Below are 23,552 nucleotides of genomic sequence, written 5' to 3' on the forward strand. Positions count from 1 at the left end.
GGCTCAATGGAAGGTATAGGGAAATCGCAAAGTACAATTTCCCGAGCACTTTAAGGGCCCATTCACACTTGCTGATCGCAAAACGCTAGCGACTTTGCTAGCATTTTGCTCTGGCGATTAACACCAAAAAAAAAAAATCACCATTCACACCTGGTGATTTTTTAGCGATTGCGTTTTGCGCTTCTATAGCACTAAAACACGATCGCTGGGAAATCGCCTGAAAATGGTGCAGATTATGCGTTTGCGCTTAGCGTTTTTGGGCGATTTGCGTCGATTAGTGCAAATTGCCCAAGAACAGCCCCATCGGGTTTCATTGCGCTAGCGTTTGAGCGTTTTGCTTAAGAATAAATACATTGGCCTCAATTCTAGTAGCTATATGAGGTAAATATTTCTTTGTAGGTAAAATACCTCATGAGATATTTTCCTCTTTTTTTTTAGCAATTCTGAAATATTTTTCTCCATTTCTGAACATGAGGTAAAACATGAGGTAAATGCATAAAGTGAGTTAAAACCAGGGCTGTGGAGTCGGTCCAAAAATCCACTGACTCCGACTCCTCAGTTTAGGATTCCACCGACTCCTCGACTCCAACTTCTCTAATTTGCATATTACAATTTTGTTGATTAAAAGTATGTAACATGAAATTCGTCTCTTAACTGCCAACGCTTAGGAATTTTACAAGACAACTGAAGTGAGAAGGATATGTAGACTACTATATTTATTCCCTTTAGACTAAAACTAGTCCTTGGTAAGAGTACTTGTAAAAGGTACAAACCGGAACAAAGAACATCTATCAGGCCCTAGGCAATGTAAGTGTGGGTACATGTAAGAATGATGTGCAGGTACTCTGCAGGGGAATGAGGAGATTCTTCCTCTATTACACATTCTTCATGCACAATCTGAACAAGGTTTATGGGTGACAGACAACACCTCTGTGTTCAATGTGCACAGCATTCTCAGTGGATTCCCTGCAGCTCTGTGGAGAGTGCATATGTAGAATATAGTACTACTGTGTAACAAAGTAAACCTGAGACAGATGAAATTAAAGTTTTATACATACCTGGGGCTTCCTCCAGCCGCCTTCAGGATAATCAGTCCCTCGTTGTCCTCCTCCATGACCTGGATCTTCTGCTATGAGTCCAGGTACTTGAGCCAGTCGGGCGTAGTGCGCATGCACACACTCCGCCGCCAGGAGCATACTACACCTGTGCAGCACTATTGCGCAGGTGCAGAATGTTCCTGGCTGTGGGAGCGGCATGCGGCCGGACAGCGCTGACTGGCTGAATTACCAGGACTCATATCAGAAGATCCGGGTGGTGGAGGACAGCGAGGGACTGATTAGCCTGAAGGGGGCTGGAGGAAGCATCAGGTATGTATAACACTTTACTTTTCATCCGTCTCAGTTACCCTTTAATTTGCAGTCACCAAACCAAATTTTAACAACATATCAAATTATTTGATTTCATCAGCAAAGGGAGTGCATACATTTGCATAAACCAGCATCAATGCAGAATTATTTCCATCTGATTGACCATGTCTATTAGTGACACAGCTACATATCAGGCTTTATTCTTACAGCATAGATGTTATTTAGTATATATAAGAGATTCCTTTGTACACATCATATATACAGTCACAATCAGATGTGTATATCTGACCTTAAAAATACGGGGACTGCTTTATTGAAGCAGCACAAGTAACTAATTTTGATTGGTTTATTTCATTTTTGTGGACTAAGCACAGCTATTACTGTATATATACTGTATATATACATTATTTTTAATGACTATTATCTGAGAAATAGAACATTTTATCATATTTTCTATTTTAATTACAGTTACAAATTCATTAGGAGTCGGAGTCGGTGCATTTTTTCCCGACTCCGACTCCAGGCACCCAAAATTGCCCGACTCCACGACTCCGACTCCACAGCCCTGGTTAAAACATGCGGTATTTCAGAGGTAAGCATGCCGTAAATAAATAATAATAGTATTTAATTGTTTTCCATAAGTTAGAATAGTCTTTGGAAGATTTTTTTTTTTGAGGAGGGAAGGCGTATTTGATTATGTAGCAACGTATGAATAGTATATTTATAGACATTATATATACAATAAGTGGGATATCGACCTAATAAATTAATTCAGAGTCTCACCTATAAATGTGACATAGAAATATTTATAGTAATATAGGGAGCCTCTATGATGATAGAAAAACATTTATTAGAAAATTACATGTAGAAACCCCAAAATTTTGGGGTTTCTACATGTAATTTTCTAATAAATGTTTTTCTATCATCATAGAGGCTCCCTATATTACTATAAATATTTATAGACATCCCTTATAAAAAAAAACAAAAAACAAAAAACAAAAAAAAAAAACAGTAAATATGTGGCGTTTTATTTCTACTATTGTTTTCTATTACACAGCCTGAATAGGAACTCCACTAAAAACTGCAAAATGCATACAAATTGACTTTACCGCCCGGTACAGGCAGGTCTTAAACGGATTGGTAAATTATGTGCTAACATGCCCCCTAATTTCCATGAGAATAGCTATTTTTAGTAAAATTAATGCAAATTACCTCACGAATTACCTCATAATTTACCTCATGAGGTAAAACATGACTAAAATCTACCAGAATTGCTAAATGTCATTACCTCATGAGGTAAATTGCATCACATGAGGTAATTTGTTTGGTAACCCTACCAGAATTGAGGCCATTGTATTTGTTCTTTTCCGGGTCAAAGACTTCACTTCCTGACGTCAGGAAGTGAAAATCACAATCGCTCATCAAAAGCACTTAGAAAAGCGCTTACAAAAGTGCTTTTCTAAGCGCTTTAAAAAAGCTCAATAAATTGCTCAGCGCTTGTGATTTATAATGTGAACAAGGCCATAGGGAGTTTTGCCAAAGGTCTCCTCACTGAATAGGTGCTAGCTTACTGAACAAGAAGAGCCAAGGTCCGAACTCAGGTCTCCTGTGTCAGAGGCAGAGCCCTTAAAGAACAACTATCAAAGGAACTGCTTTTCTGTAAACCCCACATAACTATAGCACTTTTAGCCAGCAACAATAAAATGCTTTTCAGAGGTCTCTCAGCACAGCCTGTGTGAAAAAAAGCCATGTTTACCAGCTGTTTTGTAATAATTTGTGGCAGAGCTGCATTGTAACCTGGCTGTAAATTGTTTACTTTACACTGAGTGGCAGAGAGAGACACACAGACAGGAAAACAGAGCTTCAGCTGATGATTATTTACACACATTTAAAACTATATTTTTGCTTCCTATCATTCTGAATTCCAGTCACAGTATTAGAGCCAGTGAAGATTGTTTCTGTATGTTTGGTGTACTGGACGCAGTCCTCCATAGTAATGCCTATAGTGAGAACTGTTCTCTGTAAATGTCATATTTTCTTCATATAAAACATGAAAAGATGAAAAAAGCCTTTGTATTGCTATTTGCTAGTAATTACTGGAAATATATGTGGCATTTAGAATTTTAGTAAACTTTCTTTGATAGATGGCCTTTTACCAGTACACTATCCAGCCACAGACATCACTATCCAGCAATGGCCCTCATCATAGCGTAGCAATGGCATCCCCACATCAGAGCGGCACATTCTGCTCTCTCTGAGGAAGCATTGGCACAGCAATCATTGTGGTTGTTGGATGTGTGGAAATTTCTTCCGTCCTCTCCTTTTTTTCCTAATAATTCCCGGAAGCCGTCTCCAATAAAGGTGCCCATACATCTAGAAATTTTGTGGCCAGATCGACCATCCGGTAGCAGCATGCAATATCGCAACGACCGATGTACTCCCAGCTGCTGTCTCCCCAAGTGTAAAATGCCCCCCTTCCCCTGTGCCCATGTGCACTGTAAATTCTCACCTGTCCCACTGGTGTGACTTATTTATAACTTTAGAAGAGGACTATATAGACTGATGCAATCTCAGAGAGGCAAAAAAGAACTCTGAAAAATATTTATTGACACATATAGAAAAACATCAAAAACACATGATTCTTCAGCATCACAGTGATTGGTTTTTAAGATACATAAGGTAGATTTGAGTTGACCAATGGTTGTAGCTTTACGGGTATTAAACTTCAAGGCAACGACACATGTTCGTTTCGGGCTTTTTTTGTAAAATTGTATGCGCCCTTCATCAGGCCGTGATACCCAATTCTGTGAAGCTCAACCGAAAGGGGACCAATCAGGCAACAAAGGCTGAATGCTGGGGGGGCGTCTGAGCTTACCAGACCCACAAAATCTTTCCACCGGCTGGAAACAAATGCTGCAAGGTGGGAACATTTGCAGCATTTGTTTCCAGCGCATACAATTTTACAAAAAAAGCCCGAAACGAACATGGCCAAACAAGGAAGGCTGCTCATTGCAGCCTTCCTTGTTACTTATGCTTGCCGGAGGCGATCGGAAGAACGCCTCCGGAGCGCCCTCTAGTGGGCTTTCATGCAGCCAACTTTCAGTTGGCTGCATGAAATAGTTTTTTTTTAATAAAAAAAAAACCCTCCCGCAGCCGCCCTGGCGATTTCAATAGAACGCCAGGGTGGTTAAGGCGCTAATACATCTTCCGCAGTGCTGTACAGAGTACATAATCTTTCCACTTAAGAGCCTGAGATGGTTCACTAGCCCCTATTTCTACTTACCCGTAGTTTCCTCAAGCCCCATGAGCACCGTGGCCTCCTCTTTGGCCCCTCCATTCTGCCGCTATAGCCCTCCGTTCTGACGGTTAGTTGCGGGCTTCTGCGTATGCACTGCTCAGCTGCGTGCACACTCCTTGTCACGCTCCTGTGGCCTGAATGTTCTGCACCTGCCCAGTAGTACTGCGCAGGCACAGAACGCTCCATGGGATGGGAGCGTGGTGGGGGCGTGTACCCGGCCAAGCCGCGCTATCGCAGAAGCTCACGACTGGCGCCAATTAATTAGATAACCAGGAGACGTAGCACCAGAATGGAGGGAGCGAAGAGGACGGCGAGGGCAGCCACTGTGCTGATGGGGCTGGAGGAAGCCCCAGGTACAGGGAGGTAAGAATAGACCCTGCAAGGGATGCAGCTGCAGGGGGCCCCAGAAGACACAGGGGGCAACGTCCTGAGAGACTAACAACTAAGCGCAAGGAGAGAAAAAAACTTTCTGCTCTCTGCACAATTGTTCTAATGACTGCATCTGCTCAGCCACTGATAAGGAATCATACAAAGTTTTGCAAACAAAGATTTGCAGACAGTCCCTATTCAGTGTTCATGCAGGGTCTTGTGTACAGCGCTGTTCTACCCCAGCCTTTCCACCCCTCCCCAAGTGCTGTGCCCTGCAATGATGCTTGAGGACTCTGAGCACAGAGAGAAAAAGCTTTCTAGTCTCTGCACAATTGTTCCTAATGACTGCATCTTAGTTTAACTGTGCATTGGTTCTCAGTTTGCCTGTGCTGAATGTGAGGGGGGTTGGGGGTATAAGGGGCCCCATCCAAAGTTTCGCAGGGGGGGGGGGGGGGGGGGGAAGTGATTTCTAGTTACGCCCCTGCCCAGGTAAGTATAAATAAGGGTCAGTGTACCATCTCAAGTACACTTTAACTTTCCCTCAGAGTGCACAGAATCTACAGTAATCCCCAACATACTCATATGTCCGTTGTAGTCTAGGGCCAATTTTAGGGGGAAGCCAATTAACTTATCTGTATGTTTTTGGGATTTGGGGAGGAAAACTACAGTGCCCGGAGGAAACCCACATATACAAAGGGAGAGCATACAAACTTCATGCAGATAGTGTCTTGGCTGGGATTCAAACTTTTCGATGGAAACTGGCTGATGCCTGGTCAAATCAACCAATTTACTCAATTGGGCAGGATCTGAAATATTGGTTGATTGTGAAGGAATTGGCTACTGGTTACCTGATTTCGATCGACACAGAATGGATGTTAGTTACAGAGCATGGAGGCACATCATCGCTCAGCTCCATTAGTGAAAGGAGAATTGCATAGGATCCTCGCTTGCAGTGTGTGGGCCACTAGTTGATTCGATCAACCGCGCTGCAGTTGATCGCCCAATAAAGCTGATAGCTTAATCGCTTGGCGGAAAATTGAGTCATGTATGGGCGTCTTATGTGTATGACCAGCTTAACCACTTCAGGACTGTAGGCTTACCCCTAGTGACCAGGCTATTTTTTTTTTTATTTTGGGCTCTAAAAAAGCTTCAAAGCTTGCTGCAGAGCCATACAACGTAGCATTACAAATTAATCCCCACCTTTTCTGCCCACCAACAGAGCTTTCTGCTGGTGGGCTCTGATCGCTTCCCCAATGTTTATTTATTTATGTGTTTGTTTATATTTTGTCTGGGTTTTTTTTAACCACTTCAGGACCGGCCGCCTACCCCCCTTAAGGACCAGGGCAATTTGCATGGGGGGGGGGCGGCCGGATCCCGTCTGTGGCTGGCTGGGCAGTGTCTCCCCATGGAGGCAGGTGTCCCCCCTGTAGCTGGCAGCCATCACTCTCCTTCCAGGCTCCAACAATGAGCCACAGTAGCCACCTCTTCTCCAGCCGGCATCTCAGCTCCAAATGACGCTCAGGTCCGGGTCGCGGCTTGATGATATCATCAAGCCGGGACCCGGCCGCTGACGTCAGACGGAGCAAAGGGGGGGCCAGAGCAGAAGGGGGCGCCAATCGTCGCTGGAACGGCACGAAGGTGAGTGGATCCTCTTCTTTTCCCCCCTACCGCCGCAGCTGTCAAAGTGATCACTACGATCCGACAGCGATCGTTGTGATCACGTGATCAGCAGCCATACGTGATGGCTGCTGATCACTCGGGGAGATGCCAGCTGTCATATGACAGCTTAATCTCCCCTCTCCGGTGCGCACGACCGCGTTGGGACGGTTTGTTAGCGTGGACGTTTTTCCCCCTCCCTCCTCCCCCCGCTAGCCAATGACAGCGATCGGCTGTCATAGCCGATCGTTCCCGAGCCTCCCTTTGGGACAGCCGAGTGACATGGCTGTCCCCAGTACAGCAGTGCACAGTGTAAATAGACTAACAGTCTCTAGCGGCGACCAGCGAAACACTGCCCCAGGACTTTACGGCAATTGGCGTTAGGCGGTCCTGGGGCTGCTGGTTGTAAAGCAGTTAAATAAAAATGTCCTCCAAAAGCAGAAAAACAAACAATAGAACCATCTAGTAATTCCAATACAGACAAGTAGGATGAGTCACCTGCGTATATTACATGCTTATTTGTAGAAAACACAGCCCATGTTATGTTTTTTCTAGCTTTGGAATAACTCGCAGAGCTTCATAGAACAATGGCCTGAGCTCACGATCGCGGTGCTCTGCAATGCAGGTGGCCCTGTGCTTTAGGAGCCCATTAACGGTAAAAAAAATTGTAACAAATGCGATCTTTACAATCGAATTGTATAGAAAATTTGCCATTTATGAAGCCAATCGATAAGGAATGATTCTTTGGTCGATTGCTAACTAGGACTATATCGATCTGAAAATTGGATTTTATGTTTGCATTTGAAAAAAGGAATCGTTCAGTAAATGTGAACAATTGAAAATTGCCTTTTGATTAGTTATGATCGTTCAAATCGCATCGAAAGATCGCATTTAGTAAAAATGATACTGTTAATGGACACCTTAAAGTGGATCCGAGGTGAACTTTTCTCATTGCATAATTGTGTTCCATTCATATAGTTTTATAGGGCATTCCTCAAGCCAAATACTTTTTTGTTTTTGTTTTAATACTCTAATTCCTTATAAACTAAACAAGCTACGCCCACAGGTTTTCTTAGAGCCTTGGCAGTTAGCAAGGGCTCATGGAGCTCAGTCTGGGCAAGAGGAGGAGGAGGAGGTCTTACTAGCCAGAGATTTCAGAGGCAGAGGGGAAGAGGGGGGACTAGGTTTCTTTCACAGGCCGAGTGCTCAAGATGCAGATAAGCCTGCCTCTGTGTAATGTTTACAAACAACATGGCTGTTGTCATTGTATCACAGGAAGAATAATCATATTCTATTAAAGCTGTTTGCAGCTAGATTTGCTGTGTAAACTATATAAACTTTAGATAAGATATATAGACAAGTTACTTGTTATAGTTAGTTTTTCATCTCGGATCCGCTTTAACAGAAATGCATGGTACCTGTGTGGCTGGTTAAAGTGTGGGGGGGGGGGGAGAGGGGGGGAGTCACTGCATCTTATAGTCCAAATGCAGGGAGTTCCTGACTTGTGAACACCTGCCAATACCAACCTCCAACCCACCGCAATGCCGGGGACTTCCTGTACTGTGCCCATGCAGAGGAGGACACAGGGGGACACAGTGGGGCATAGATGAGGACACAAGGAGGACAGAGGCAGACACATGGGGGACACAGGAGGACACAGAGACACAAGAGATACACGAGGGGATAATCCACAAGATGCCCCTTCACCGTGGATGCACCAGGTTTAGTATATATTTTTCCCCTTGGTTTTGCCCTCTAAATCTAGGTGCGTCTTATCAGAATCAGAATCAGTATGGTCAGGAGCGTCTTATAGTTCAAAAAATACGGTATATTCTGAAGAAGAGGGAACTCTGTGGATCCTGCAGAGGCTTTTCACATCCTCCTGGCCCACATCATAGCCATCCATGGACTTCCGCCACATATCCAACTAGAGCTTGTCGGATATGTTATTGCGGCTGCGCTTCTTTTCATGCACAGGAGCAGCTGTTCTGCGTCTGTGCAGTGAACCAGGGCTGCTCGTCCAAGAGTGGCTCCATGTGGGCTGCACAGCGTGCGCGAAGAGGAGTACGAATGGGAACTTCTAGAGGGTCTCAAGCAGCGGCGGTGGTCTGGAGGAGAACGTGGGAATCCTCTGGAGGCTTCCCACTTCTTAAGTATGTATCATGCTGCCTCGGGTACACTTTAGGCCGGTTTTACACCTGGCCATTGCGTTTGCACTGCACAAAAAATCAGTCATATGACACTGCGACAGAGTGCGCCGAGAGGGTCATATGCCTATAAAACTCGTTGGTGACCACATTTTACTGTGAACAATTCTAATTGTGAACATTGAACGACAATTTCGTGGATTGGGGGGAAAAAACGGTTGCAATGGATGGGAAGTACAGATTGGCAAGTACGGTAAGTTGATGGTGAAATAATCTATGTATAACGGCATTTTATTTCTAATTGCATTCATCTGATCATTCGGGCGATTCCTCGCTGCAAATTGTACCCTTGGTGGGCACCTTCAGTCGCTTCACCTTCCTGTGGTTTTAAAGCAAACCTGAAGCGGAAATAAACTTATAAGATAATGAATTGTAAGTGTAGTACAGCTAAGAAATAGAACATTAGTAGCAAATATATGAGTCTCATATTGTTTCCACTACAGGAAGAGTTAAAAAAAATCTTCAGTTGCTATCTATTCAAAAGAGCTTCTCAGTGGGTCGAATCCAGCCCTGTTTTCTGAAGAACGAACAGCCAAGACACAGCGAGAGACAGCATGAGATAAGGTTTTACTGCAGGAAAATTCAATGGGTCATTATCTCTGCATTAAAAGACTTAGGGCTTAATTTGCAAAGCCGTGCTAACAGTTAGCACGCTGGTGAAAAGCCCATTATCACGCCTAAACTTAGTTTAGGAGTGCTAAAAAACTCGCGCACAAAGTTTTGCGCAAAGTTTAACGCGCGCTACGCCATTAAACCCTATGCGACTTTTTGCGCTCACCTGACTTTGCGCGCAAGTTTTTCCCTCAAAGCAGTGCTAGCCTACTTAGTGCAATGCTTATCACGCCCAAAAGTCTTTAGGCGTGCTAAGTAGGTTAGCACCGCTTTGTGAATCAACTGGGCAACTTGAGGATAGGCAGGAGCCCGAAACAGTGGACTGTCTTGCCCTGCAGTTCTGTTTTTAATTTGTATGTTTTTCTACAATAAATGAAGATATTTTGACTAAGGTGGTGCGGATCATTACGCCTTTTCTTGATATTTTGATCCTGTGGTGTCCAGGGCCAGATCTTCTGCACACCTTACCATTCCTGATTGGATGGTTGGCCTGTGGGTACGTCTTCACCAATAGAGCTACTGTGACAGAATAATGCAATGTTATTAAAAAAAAAAAAGCTATATAACTGAAATTAAAAATTAGACTCTTTACTTTGCTACTAATGTTTTATTAATTATCTGTACTACATATACAATTCATTTTATCGTAAGTGTTTTTTTCCACTTCAGGTTTGCTTCAAGGTGGCTGACTGGTAAGCTGCCCAATTCAATCACTCCTAGTTATTACTTTTGTGAAGAAGGTATCAAACTAATTTCTTAAATGGATAAGGTTTACAATATTGACCAATCCGTGTTTTACACACATTTATGCTTTGTTCATTAAAGGGAACCAGAGACGAAGCACCCTCATGTATTTTACCATATATATCAGTGGGAACATTAGAGAAAACACCTACCCTGCTCTCTGTTTCATTCTGCACTGCACAGCTTGTTTCTTATCAGCCCTGATAAAATCCTCGACTGAGCATTCAGTCTAGCTTTGCTATAATGACTCAGCTATAATGATTCCTGAGCAGAGCCAGCAGAGGGCAGGCTTGGGCTTGAAAAGACATCAGAGAAGACAAACTCAGCTATAAAGATTCCTGAGCAAAGCCAGGCTGAATGCTCAGTCAGGGATTTTATCAGTATGTAGAAGCTTTCCAGAGGCGCCAATAGAATAAAAGTCACTTAAACGAGCTTAAAACCGATGGGGCAGTGGTGGGCCTATCCCATCCATGCGGACAAAGCAAACAAAGGAAGGACTGTGGCATCAACAGTCAAACAACAATTTATTTATACTCCACAGTAAAAATAGGCAACGCGTTTCACGGGCTTAATCCAGCTTTATTAGGCCAATCAAAAAGAAGCGGGATTGAGCCCATGAAACACGTTGCCTATTTTTACTGTGGAGTATAAATAAATTTATTAATTATCATTATCCCACATGGATGGGATAGGTCCATCACTGCCCCATTGGTTTTAAGCGCGTTTAAGTGACTTTTATTCTATTGGCACCTCTGGAAAGCTTCTACATATTGCTAAATCCACCCTTGGTGGAGGGTTGTACCCATTTTCTTCCCATCTACAGAGGGCGACTTTTAATCCTGAGTGGGGTCAGGTTAATCTCCCCACCTGCCTTCACAGTGGTTGCCTAATGGTAACCCTGGTTTGTGAGTATTAAATTGTTATATTACTCTTTATTCATTTTCATCTACACAATATCACACTATTGGGCTCTTGGTGTCCCCCCTCCCTTTATTTAGGGATTTTATCAGGGCTGATAAGAAACAAGCTGTGCAGTGCAGAATGAAACAGAAAGCAGGGTAGGTGTTTTCTCTAATGTTCCCACTGATATATATGGTAAAATACATGAGGGTGCTTCATCTCTGGTTCCCTGGCAGGATCTATATTGCTCGTTAGAAGCTGTCATTGTTGCTTGTATGTTACCCCAATGTGCTGCGCTGTACGGTATTAGCGTGCCTACATCCTGTCACGTTAGCGGTTGCCTATAAGTTAGCTGTACATATGGAGAGACAGGATTTCTTGCTGACTTCCCAACATGCTCGGCGTCTGTTCACAAAGCGCTAAGCCTTCTCAGCTCTGAAATGTCACCAGGTTTATAGGCAAAGCATTACTGCGGAATGTGTGACCACTGAAGGGTCTGCTGGGAACTGTTCCTCGGCAGACAATCGTTTGTACTAATGAGCTCTGTTTTACACTGTCAGCAAATCACACCCATCATCATTCTGCCACCTTGCCTGACTTCTTGTAGTTTACTGTTTCCAGAAATAGAGTCGCTCTCCCTCTGTCTCCATTTAATTGGAATGAAATTAGTGGCAATGCCAGCTATACATGAAGGGCTTGTTTAACCCATTAAAGAGTAACTGTAACCCAGGATTGAACTTCATTCCAATCAGTAGCTGATTCCCCCTTTCCCACCAGAAATCTTTACCTTTTCCCAAGTAGATCATGAGGGACGTCCGTGTGGCTGATATTGTGTTGAAACTCCTCCCACAGTGTGATGTCATGACCATGGTCCTGACAGTTTGCTGTCTGTGAACCTTGTTTCACTGGAAATAACGGCTTTTTCCATCTGCCAAGCAAGCAGTATCTCCCTCTGCATAGAACTCTCAGTAAGGGCTGGAACCCACTAGGGCGTTTTGGCATCGCCGACGATCGCTGGCAAATCCCAAAAACGCTTTGCTAATGTGAGTGAGTGGGAACTCATTAGCGCAATTACAATTAGAGGTAATCACAAATCGCAGAACATGCAACAGTTTGTGCTCAATGCAAAGTATATAAGCGCTGCATGAATCGCTTATCGAAGCAATTAAGCAGCGCTTTGCGGGGCCCGAGTGATCACGTTTTAAATAAAACTTTAAATATTTATCCGGTGTTTTGATTTCCTTCTTCCGTCCGTAGCTCCGCTCCCTAAAGGAAGAGGTCACAGGCGCTTCTCTGATTGGTCCTAGAGAAGCACCTATGACCTCTTCCTTTTGGGGGTGGGGCTACGGATGGAAGAAGGACGCCAGGTAAGTGTAATAAAGTGTATATATATATATATATATATATATATATATATATATATATATATATATATATATATATATATAAAGAATTGCAAATCGGAAGCGCTGTACAGTTTACTGTACAGCACTTCCAGCCACTGGGGAATCGCAAGTGCAATTGGCCTAGGAATGGCTGCACACAGCGATGCGGTGATTTTTAAGGGCTGCAGCGATTCCTAGTGGGTTCCAGATCTAATGAACATATCGCACAGATCACCTGGCAGAACTAAAGATGTCACCTCTTGACTGCTCTGACATCTCTCCACTCTCTGAACATTCTCTCTCCTCTCTATCTCCAAATCCCATCTAACCACCTCCTCTCTGGTCCTACCGCCACCCACCTCATTCCACAGCTATCCTCATCCTTCATGCCTGTACTAACATCGCTATTTAACCTATTCCTCTCCACTGGCATCTTTCCATCCCCACTCAAAAAGACTGTTCTGACACCACTAAAAACATCTCGAGATCGCACAGCACTCTCCAGCTACTGTCCTATGTCACTTCTCCCCTTTTCATCGAAAATGACCGTATTTTAAAGTGGACCTGAACTCTTGCCAGGACAGAAGGAAAACGTAGATAAATGCACCCAAAGTGTTTTTAGAGAGTTTAGCCTGTTTAATTCCCCCTCATTTGTGTCTAATCACAAGTTGTAATTTGATCCTTACCTGTGTCACATGGCTGCCTATGGCAGATAAGCAGATAAGCCCATTTGAAAGCACAGGCTGTAAACAATATACCTGCTTCCATGAATAAGGAAGTAGAAACAGTGCTGATTTTGGATTTGTATCAGCTGTAACAAATACATGTTTTTTCTTTAACCACTTGATGACCCACCCTTTACCCCCCCTTAAGGACCAGCGCTGTTTTGAGTGATCTGTGCTGGGTGGGCTGTGCAGCCCCCAGCACAGAGCAGGTTGCAGGATGATGTGCAGGGGGGGTCTGATCTCTCCTGCCTGCCTGGGTGTTGCGGGGGGGGGCACCTCAAAGCCCCCCTCCGCGGCGAAATCCTCCCCCTCTCTCTCCTACCTGCTCCCCCCCCCCCCCCCCCCCGGCGATCGAGGCTGCACAGGACGTCCTCCGTCCTGTGCAGCCAGTGACGGGACGTCCCCTGTCACATGGCGGCGATCCCCGGCCGCTGATTGGCCGGGGATCGCCGATCTGCCTTACGGCGCTGCTGCGCAGCAGCGCCGTACAATGTAAACAAAGCGGATTATTTCCGCTTGTGTTTACATTTAGCCTGCGAGCCGCCATCGGCGGCCCGCAGGCTATTCACGGAGCCCCCCGCCGTGATTTGACAGGAAGCAGCCGCTCGCGCGAGTGGCTGCTTCCTAATTAATCAGCCTGCAGCTGGCGACGCAGTACTGCGTCGCTGGTCCTGCAACTGCCACTTTGCCGACGCACGGTATAAGCGTGCGGTCGGCAAGTGGTTAAAGGTTATTATGCGGTTTGTGTATCTTTTAGAGCAGAGAGGAGTTCTGAGTTTAAGTCCACTTTAAAGCCATATCAATGCTGAACTAAGCCATTATTTATCAGCAAATTTCCTGCTCGATCAGTTCCAGTCTGGCTTCCACTCCAACCACTCCCCAGAAACAGCTCTTACTAAAGTGGCCAATGATCTTCTTACAGCTAAATCCAAAGGCCATTATTCCAAACTCATCCTTCTTGATCTGTCCTCTGCGTTTGGCACTGTTGACCACACCATACTCCTACAAATACTTTCATCTGTAGGTATGAAGGGCCTTCACTTTCTCCCGGATATCTTTCTGCCTCTCTAGGTCTTTCACAGTCTCAGATCAGATCTTCTCCACATAATTTTTCTGTGGGGTACCTCAGGGCTCTGTCCTCAGTCCCCTCCTCTTTTACATCTACATGCACGGTCTTGACAACTTAATTAACTAATTTGGTTTTCAATACCAATTTTATGTTGTTTGTGGTTTGCCTCGTATTAAAATGTCTGCGGTTCCTCCCCCTACTCATTGTTCTTACTACCATGGGAATGGTTTATCATCCCCTATTCCCCTGACCCTAGCACTGAACAGGCTGATTGGCTAAAGCATGCCTGTAGAGTGATTGGCTATAGCTTGTTTGGACAGTGATTGACTATAGCATATCTGTAAAGTGATTGGCTGAAGCTTGTCTGTACAGTGATTGGCTGAAGCTCGTCTGTACAGTGATTGGCTATGGTGTGTCCTGCTAAAAACAGACATCCCAGATGGTCAACAATGACCACTTTGTACAATAAACACTTCTTGTCTGTAGGGATGGTCGTAAATGGAGATTTCCAATTCCGTGGAAATTTCGATTTCTGTCAATGCTGATTATCGATTCTGCGGATGTCCATTTTCCGATTTCAGTTTTTCAAGGCGTCTTTATTTTTGGAAATTTTTTGCATTCTGCGTTGCCTCTGCATTCTCCGATTGGTCCACTGCTTTCGAGTTCTGCGATTGGGCTAAAATCCAAATGAGTATCCCTATGTAGCTGTACTTCTCATCCCATAGTAACCCATATAACTGTTTTGTTTTCTGTTCTCAACAAACTTTCGCTTCACATTATTTCTTTGCGGCTCCCTGCTTAAAACTCTACATTGTCCCAATCGGGATTGCTCATAGCGTTCAGAATTGTTTACATGAGTCTCTGCTCTTCTCTCCCCCCCTCCCCCTTCCCCCACCATTCACCACGAGGCAAAATGCCCATCATTTACTTCTCTCACAATGCTATGCTGCAAGCCCGCCCGCTTCATCAACAAGGAGAGGGAATCGCATGTGACAGTGTTAGCACTGTTGCTGTATAAGGCTTGTTGCCGTGACGACGGCTCTAGGACTCCTCTCTCAGGTGCTATTAAACAAGACAGACCTGGAGGATTTTGGGATAGCAGACACAGCTACCGGGCTCTAATGAGTTTGCGGGGGGGGGTATGGGGAAAGACACACACACGAAAAAAGAGCGAAACGGAATGAAAAAAAGAAAAATATTCTTCCAATAATCAGGCTTGAACTTTTTCACCAAAACCAGGCTAATTAGGCAGTTCTATATAAAGGATGCCACACGAAGGAAAGTTAATAAGCCTAAAATGACTTTTATCTGCTAATGATATTGAAGTAATTGATACCAGTTATAAATAGGGCTGGAATTCAGCTGATTTGCGCTGTGTGTAATTATAGACACCTAGATTAGCGGAGAACGGATCTGGAATAGCTAAACTCTAGCGAGGGAAAAAGCTGCTTTCTGTCTTTTGTTTGAGGAAAAAAAAATGGACGTCTTTAGGGGTAAAAAAAATAAATACAGTAAATAAAATGCGGTTTTAAGATCAGGCTAAATAGGGTCCTTCTTAAAGAGGAACTGTAGTGAACATAACATAATTAATAAAATTGCCTTTTTTTTACAGTATTCATTTAGGCTGGTTTCACAGTGGGACGTCAAAGTCCCACATTACTGCAGCCAGTAAGGCAGCCTAACTCACAGCACTGTAAAATCAATGTGCTGTTCACAGTGCCCACGTTGCGTTACATAGTAATGCAGCACATTTAAACAAAGTGCTGCATGCTGTACGTTATACTGGGCTAAGCCACGTTAGACTGTTTGCACATGCTCAGTAATGTTGGAGGAGGAGGTCTCCCCTCCTCCTCAGCAGCCAGCCACATGGCTAATTAATATTCACTGCACTGTGGTGACTTGTGGTGGAACTGTAGTGTTGTCCGAATCATGAACGAATCGTTCATTTGATCCAGATCTTTTTTGTGAGTCGAATCATCCGGATCACCACAATGAAAGATTCGGTTCACAGTGGATGTCTGTCTGGAAGAAACAGGAACATACAGAATGTACAGTGCAGGGAAAGTCCTGTCCTGCTAGTCATTTCACCCAGTCTGCTTCCCTAGTAAAATGATTCAAATGATTCGGTTCAAAGATCCGGATCTTTTCAATGATCCGATTCAAATGATCCAAATCCTTAAAAAGACCCGGACTTCCTATCACTAACCTGGAGTGGCTGCTTTGAGAGCTGCATAACGCAGCTCAATCTGACGTCCAACTTCAACACCACCATGCGTTGCGTTGGGGGCACGTTATGCGACCATAACGTCCCCTAAAACACAACATCTTGGTGGGAAAGTAGCCTTATTGAAAATTTAGTCAGTGTTTGCTCTATGTAAAATCTGTTCTCTCCCTGATTTACATTCTGGAATTAATCACTGCTGGTGAAATCTTTAGTTCTGCCAGGTGATCTCTGCAAAATGTTCCTTAATTGGCCCATACACTGGTCGATTTCAGCCTTCGATGGATCGATTTGATTGATTTGCGACCGATTTAGATCACTTTAGATCGATTTGATCTATCTGACAGGATGGAAAATCTACTTCGATCTGCTGCTGGCAGCAGATCGATAGCCCATAAAGTTGCATTGGATCTAATGGTCCAATAATGCATTTAAATAGATTTCCAATAGATTTCATTATGAAATCTATTGGAAATCTGTTCCTAGTGTGTGGCACACATCAGATAGATTCCTGTCAGATTCAACTTGCTAGGCATCTGACAGAAATCTATCTGATGGTCGAATCTGCTGTAAATCTATGGCCTCCTTTACTGAGAGTTACATATGCACAGAGACAGATTCTGCTCGGCAGTTGGAAACAGCTGTTATTTCCCACAATGCAATGAGGTTCACTGACAGTAAGCTGTCAGGACCATGGTCATGACATCACACTGTGGGAGGGGTTTCACCACAACATCAGCCATACAGACATCCCCCCTGATCTATTGGAGAAAAGGTAGAGATTCCACATGGGAAAGGGGGTATCAGGTACTGACTGGAATGACGTTCAATTCTGGGTTAAAGTTTCTCTTTAAGTGACATTTAATTGTGCCCCGGACAGGATCGACTTTTGTAATGTATAAGGAAAATTCTACTTCTGGTTACAAACGAGTTGATTCACAAAACTTATGTCATGAGTTATCTCGGCTTATTTAAAAGCAAACCCGTGAAGAAACAAAAAAGTAAAAATAAGAAATAGATACTAGATAAGTAGATGGAAGGCTCTGTATGGCTCAGAGGTTTCCCAGATGGTCCTGGAGACCTCTTACACAAACTCCCCCCTCCCCAATTTACGCCAAACAGTAGGCTATAGCCGATGTGGGTTTCCTTGGGTGCCCAGTTACTTACCCCCATAATGCACAGGCAAACAGAGGCATCAAAAGTATAAAAGTAGATACAAAGTTTAAAAATTGGGGGAGGCCGAGGTGGATTTCCCTCCTCCAGATAGGCACAACAAACTGTTGATAAGAGTTCAACCAAATATTTATTTACATACTTCTGGAGGAGGGAAATCCAACTCGGCCTCCCCTGATTTTTAAACTTTTTACCGACTTTTATACTTTTGGCGCCTCTGTTTTCCTGTACATGATCTAAGTATACCCTTGGTGGAGGGGTGTTGCCCCCCTTTTTCCAATCTACAGAGAGCGACTTCTTAATCCTGAGTTGGGTCAAGTCTAATCTCCCCCACCTGCCTATACAGTGGTTGCCTGGATGGTAACCCTGGTTTGTGAGTATTAATATCATATACTTACTTTGTCACACCCATATTACCAGTACATACTACACTATATTGGGTTCTCGGTGTCTCTTTCTGTACCCCCACAATGCATTTAGCGAACTCTGTGTCCGTTTGGTGAACCCCTCTGATGATATCCAGGGTTTGGCTGCATAGCAACCAAACCTTTGGCACCGCTTACAGACCACCATGATTTAGAGTTTGGCTACATAGTAGACAAACTCTTTGCACCGCCAGAACTCTCTACGCCACAGGTGTCGAACTCCAGGCCTGGAGGGCCAGATCCATGCCAGTGTTTAGTATGGACTGAGAAGGAGAGGAAGGTGTTCTACCTGATGGACCACACCTTTCCTGATTCAGACCCATCTATTAATTTGAGCTGTGTTAAAAATGTGTGAGGACCTCGGCCCTCAGAGGACCGGTTTGACATCCCTGCAGTCTACACCAATATCCACAGTTGAGTTACTTAGTAGCCGAACTCCATTCACTGCCACTTGCTCCCTCCTATGGTAGCCGGCGCTCACCTATAAAATAGCCCAACACCCAAACTGAACAGTCGGTGCCGACATAGCAGCAATTTACATTGAGGTCTATGATGGGGCTTAAGTTTCCAGTGGGGGTTTGCTCTCAAATTGCCTGCTTTGGAAGGCATTGCCCTTCATCAAATGATTAGCGATCCTCCATCCTTGGCTGCAATGTACCGGGGCATACGTTTGTGCTGCATGGAATGTGAGCAGTAGCGTTGCAGATATATGCCGCGTACCACCCCCAAATGACCCCAAATTACTTCCCCCTTCAAGTTACGACTCAGAGGGGGAATAGTAATTAATTACCCTGCGCCAAAGTGGCCAGGCAGCAAACTGCCATGTACGCATGCAAATAGGCTTTTTCTCCTTTTGTGTATGACCTTCGAGATGAGCACACTGCGCGGAAGTGTCAGTGCATCCATATATTATGGATACACCAACTAGTCATTCTATTGCTACTACAGGTCAGATCTAAGCAATGTGGAAGAAGTCCAGCAGTGGACCTCATTTGAGCGGTGTCTTATAATTCTTTGTCGCCAGGCATGTCAGCTAGGACAGCTGCTGCCTTGTTAACAGGCTGACAATGCATACTTGGCTCACAGCATGACAACAGAGCCAGTTAGCTGTTCAAGTGTAACTGTCGGGCATAAAATCAAAAATCAATTCTTTTTTTTTTATGTGGTACTATTTAGGAGAATGAAATCCGAATGAAACCCATTCGGATTTCATCCGTTAGAAATCTGTAGCTCATCACTGGATAAGAGTCAGGTAAACTGGGGAATGATCATTTATTTGGTACATTGCCGCACAAAGGAAGTTGCAGGGCATGCTGGGTTGTCTTTTTTGCTTCTTTACTTTGCTTTGATAATGCAGCCTGATTGGCTGAAGCCTCTTTCCCTCCCGTTTTCCCCTCCCACACCTGTGTTCCTCTCTGATTGGCTAATATTTCTCATGCTGAGACAATGCACTTTCTACTGCAGAGCTGAGTGGGAGTGTCTGAAGACTGGGAGGGGGGCGGGCAATGCATACACAGACAGAGTAAGGGAAGAAATGATGTCAGGATTGACTTCAAAATAGACACAGTTAAAATGGAGAATCCTAAGAAGGATTTCCTCTTTTTTTTTTTTACTATAGAAAAATCACTAAAATCAAAATGTGGACAGTGCAATACATATGTTATGCAAGTAGAGCAAGTATTTATCTACTTATTTATGTAGGGGGGAGAGGGGTGTCTGAGATAGTATGGCTGACAGCTCCTCTTTAACATTCCTGCTTGATACAGTTGTGCCCACTCGTGGACCTGCAGGCAATGTGGAACCACATTGAGGAGCTCGGAGGCGTGATATCAAACAGAGTTCAGGCAGCTGACAGGCAGCAGCTGTCAGGCCTCAGGTGGAATCTTAGCATTGCATCTTGGCTCCAGAGTCGGCCTCAGGCAAAGTAGGCTCAGTAAGGTGAGGCAAATACGTTTTCATGACTAATAAAGTATGATTATTATTCAACAATGTATTGCTAAACTCCTCCATAAGCTCACTCATTACTGGTCTTCTCAATGAACAACTTCAGGATGTGAACAGTACATCTTACAAAGCCCAGTGCCCACATGTTATATACAGTATATGTCACAAGGTGTTGATTCACTATCATTATAGCTTCCCTTACTGCATGCTTAGCGTGCCTTATCAGAGTTAACATGTCTTATCAGAGTTAACGTGTCTTATCAGAGTTAATGTGCCTTATCAAAGTTAACATGCCTTATCGGAGTTAGCGCTACGAACTTATGCCTGCTAATTGGCAATGACGAGAGCTCCACTCATCCTGCACTGAGCCCCTGCGGATCCAATCACTTTTAAGGACATTATCCCCGCACTTTGATTGGCCCAATAGGCTGCCTGTCACTTGACAGGAAACTTGACAGGCAGCCTATTGGGCCAATCCAAGTTAGAAAGCCTGGTTTAAACAGGGCCTGAAGCCTGCCAACTAAAGGCCTTAACAGCAGGGGGAGGAGGGGTGGGGTAACTGCTTCTGCCTGGTTCTGCATCATAAATCTGTACCGAGTGCAGGAGGCGGAGCACAGACTGCAACATCTAAAAGATTGCAACTTATAAACTGTTCAGTCTGTGCTGCAGGAAGTCACTGGTGATAGACTACAGATCAAGTGCGTCTAAAGCAGTATAATTGACCTCAGGTTGTCAAAGAGCTTCTATACAGATAAAAACAAACATTCGTGCCTGGACTTCAGCTTGGTTCACACTGCCATTAAAACATTCCATTTATTGGAACAGAATGGATCTGCAGACATGCGAATGGATTCTATGCAAAGCAATGGGGTCCACTCACTGATGTGAGTGGACCCCATTGCTTTGCATAGAATCCATTCCGGATACAGATTGCAGACGCGGCGGATACTGACGGAATCAGTGGAAGCCTATGAAACTAGGCAGGTTCACCTATCTTCTGTCACCTCAGGTTCACTGCCACTACCACCACTTGGGAAAAGCATTGTTATACAGCAGAAGCATGTAGCTCCGCCATTGGATTATAACAGACCAATGGGAATCCCCTCTCCCCAGGGAGGGTTTTCTTTGGTTTACTGAGTGGTGGACCAATGAGGATCCTCCTTGGTGGAAGGAGGATTCCTACTGGTTTATTGCAATCCAATGGAGAGTCCATAATGTTTCTGACAGGGCTCCAATCTATATACGAAAGCTTCTTTCCTATAGTGGACACGAGCAGCATTGGAAGCAAATGTGGCAGAGGCATGTAGACCTGATGGGTGGCAGAAGTAGACTGGATGAACAATAGTGCATATGTGAACGAGGTAACAGATACCGTGATGGACCACAGCGTACCCGGAGCAGATATGCTGTAATAAACCATTGTGCATACGGTGCAATGTGAACTCAGTCTCAAGGAAGCCATACATCTAGCGATAATGGACAGATTCGATCAAGAGATAAATCTCTCTCTAATCAAATCTGATTAGAGAGAGATCTTTCGGGTGTCCATAAACCGCAGGCCGATTCCCAATCAATTTTATGCTGAAATTGATCTGGAATCGGCCTTGTGATGCTGCATCCACCGCTGACCACCTAATGTGTAATGTACCCCCTCAGTGCATTATACATTACCTGTCCGTGGCCGCCACTTGTCTTCCGGTGGCTCTGGGCACTGTCCTTCATCCATACACACTCCACACGGTTGCCAGATTAACGCAGGCATGTATAGGATGTCGCTTTACTCCAGCAAACACCTGGAGTGTGTGACTCGACAAAGGACAGAGCCCAGAGGAGGACAAGCGGCGGCCACGGACAGGTAATGTATAGTGCATAGAGCACTGGGGGGCATACATTGCACATTAGGAGGTCAGCGTCTTAGAACCCGTTCCCGCCACACACGATCGAGCAAGTCAGCCCTACATCTTGCAGCATGTCTGACCGATTAATGCGATCAATTTCGACCCGAAATTGGTCGCATTGTAGATCAGGCATGCACTTGGTGGCCGATTTTCATCCAATTCTGATTATACTAAACGAATCGGAACGCTAATCGGCCACCAAGTAGCCTGATGTATGTCCACATTTAGGCTTACATACAATGTCCATGAACTCCTACGCATCATGCGCAATAAAATAACTTCAGCGTCGGCCGTCTTCCACGCATGCCTTGTTGCTGCATTACTTCCTTATTTCCACATGCAAGCCCTTCCTTTTCCCAAATCTCTGTAGGAATTCACCTTTTTGAAATTTTCATAAGAACAAAACATAAAACAGCACTAAACAACAGCAAGCCAAATGTGGTAAGTATTATTACCCGATGCTCAAACTCCGATGAGGACTCAGCCGCTTCCCCGCTGTCTAAGATGAGGCTGAGGTCAAGCTCGCTCGGCCCTGCAAGAGACAAATAAGCATTAACTGAGGAGGTTTTCCGCCGGCAAGGACTATTTCACATTCATTTATTTTTAACAGTTTGGTCTATTGTTTTGTGAAAGAAAAGGAAATATTGAACAAGCTAGGCTCTATCCAACATCTCGGAGCTCTTCTAGAGTGAGACTTTGTATAATTGTGTCCATTGATGTATTTTACAGCCTTTCGTGCAGGCAGCGCCCTTCTCTCACGCATACCATTTACTGCTGTGGAAATGTTTTTGTTGGTATTTCTCCATAAAAAGGCAAGAATACGATATTACAGTAACATTTGTAAAGTGCTTTTCTACCATAGGACTCACAGCACATCCAACCCACTGTACTTCACTCACTTATTTCCCTTAAAGAGGAACTGTAACCAAGAATTGAACTTCATCCCAATCAGTAGCTGATACCCCCTTCCCATGAGAAATCTATTCCTTTTCTCAAACGGATCATCATTAGATGTGAGCGAACAGTTCACCCGCGAATCTCTTCATGGCCGTACTTCTTCTGGGTCGCTATGACCCGTAGTAGTACGGTTGCGCTGGGCCGGCGGTGCGCACCTTGATCGCGTGCCTGTTACCGGGCACTCTCTGCGCATGAGTGTGACATCACTCATGACGTCACGCACATGAGCGGAAAGTGCTCGGCAACAGGTGCGCGATCACGGTGCGCACCGCCGGCTCAGCGCAGCCGTACTACTACGGGTCATAGCGACCCAGAAGTAGTACAGGGTGAGGGGTTCGCCGGCGAACGGTTACGGAACCGTTCGCCGACATCTCTAAATCATCATCAGGGAGCTCTGTATGGCTGACATTGTGGTGAAACCCCTCCCACAGTGTGATGTCAGGACCATGGTCCTGACATCACACTGTGGGAGCCTTGTTGCATTGTGGGAAATAAGCTGTTTCCAACTGCCAAAAATGCAAGCAGAAGCTACTTCCACTGACATCACCTGCCAGTGTAACGATTGTGGAAATTCCTCCGTGATCAGCGCACAACGCGTGCGC

The 23,552-nt window shown here is 44.6% G+C and overlaps 1 protein-coding gene across 3 annotated transcripts in view; it reads right to left on the bottom strand.

Moving 5' to 3' along the window:
* Positions 1-23,552, bottom strand: part of AK5 (adenylate kinase 5) — a 390,301-nt gene that overhangs the window by 99,630 nt on the left and 267,119 nt on the right. For all 3 annotated transcript variants that reach the window (XM_068239188.1, XM_068239186.1, XM_068239189.1), the window contains exon 8: positions 22,449-22,525. In XM_068239188.1, the coding sequence (XP_068095289.1) occupies positions 22,449-22,525 (77 nt within the window). The remainder of the gene's footprint in view (positions 1-22,448; positions 22,526-23,552) is intronic.

The sequence above is a fragment of the Hyperolius riggenbachi genome, chromosome 6 (genome assembly GCF_040937935.1).
Source record: "Hyperolius riggenbachi isolate aHypRig1 chromosome 6, aHypRig1.pri, whole genome shotgun sequence".
NCBI lineage: Eukaryota > Metazoa > Chordata > Amphibia > Anura > Hyperoliidae > Hyperolius > Hyperolius riggenbachi.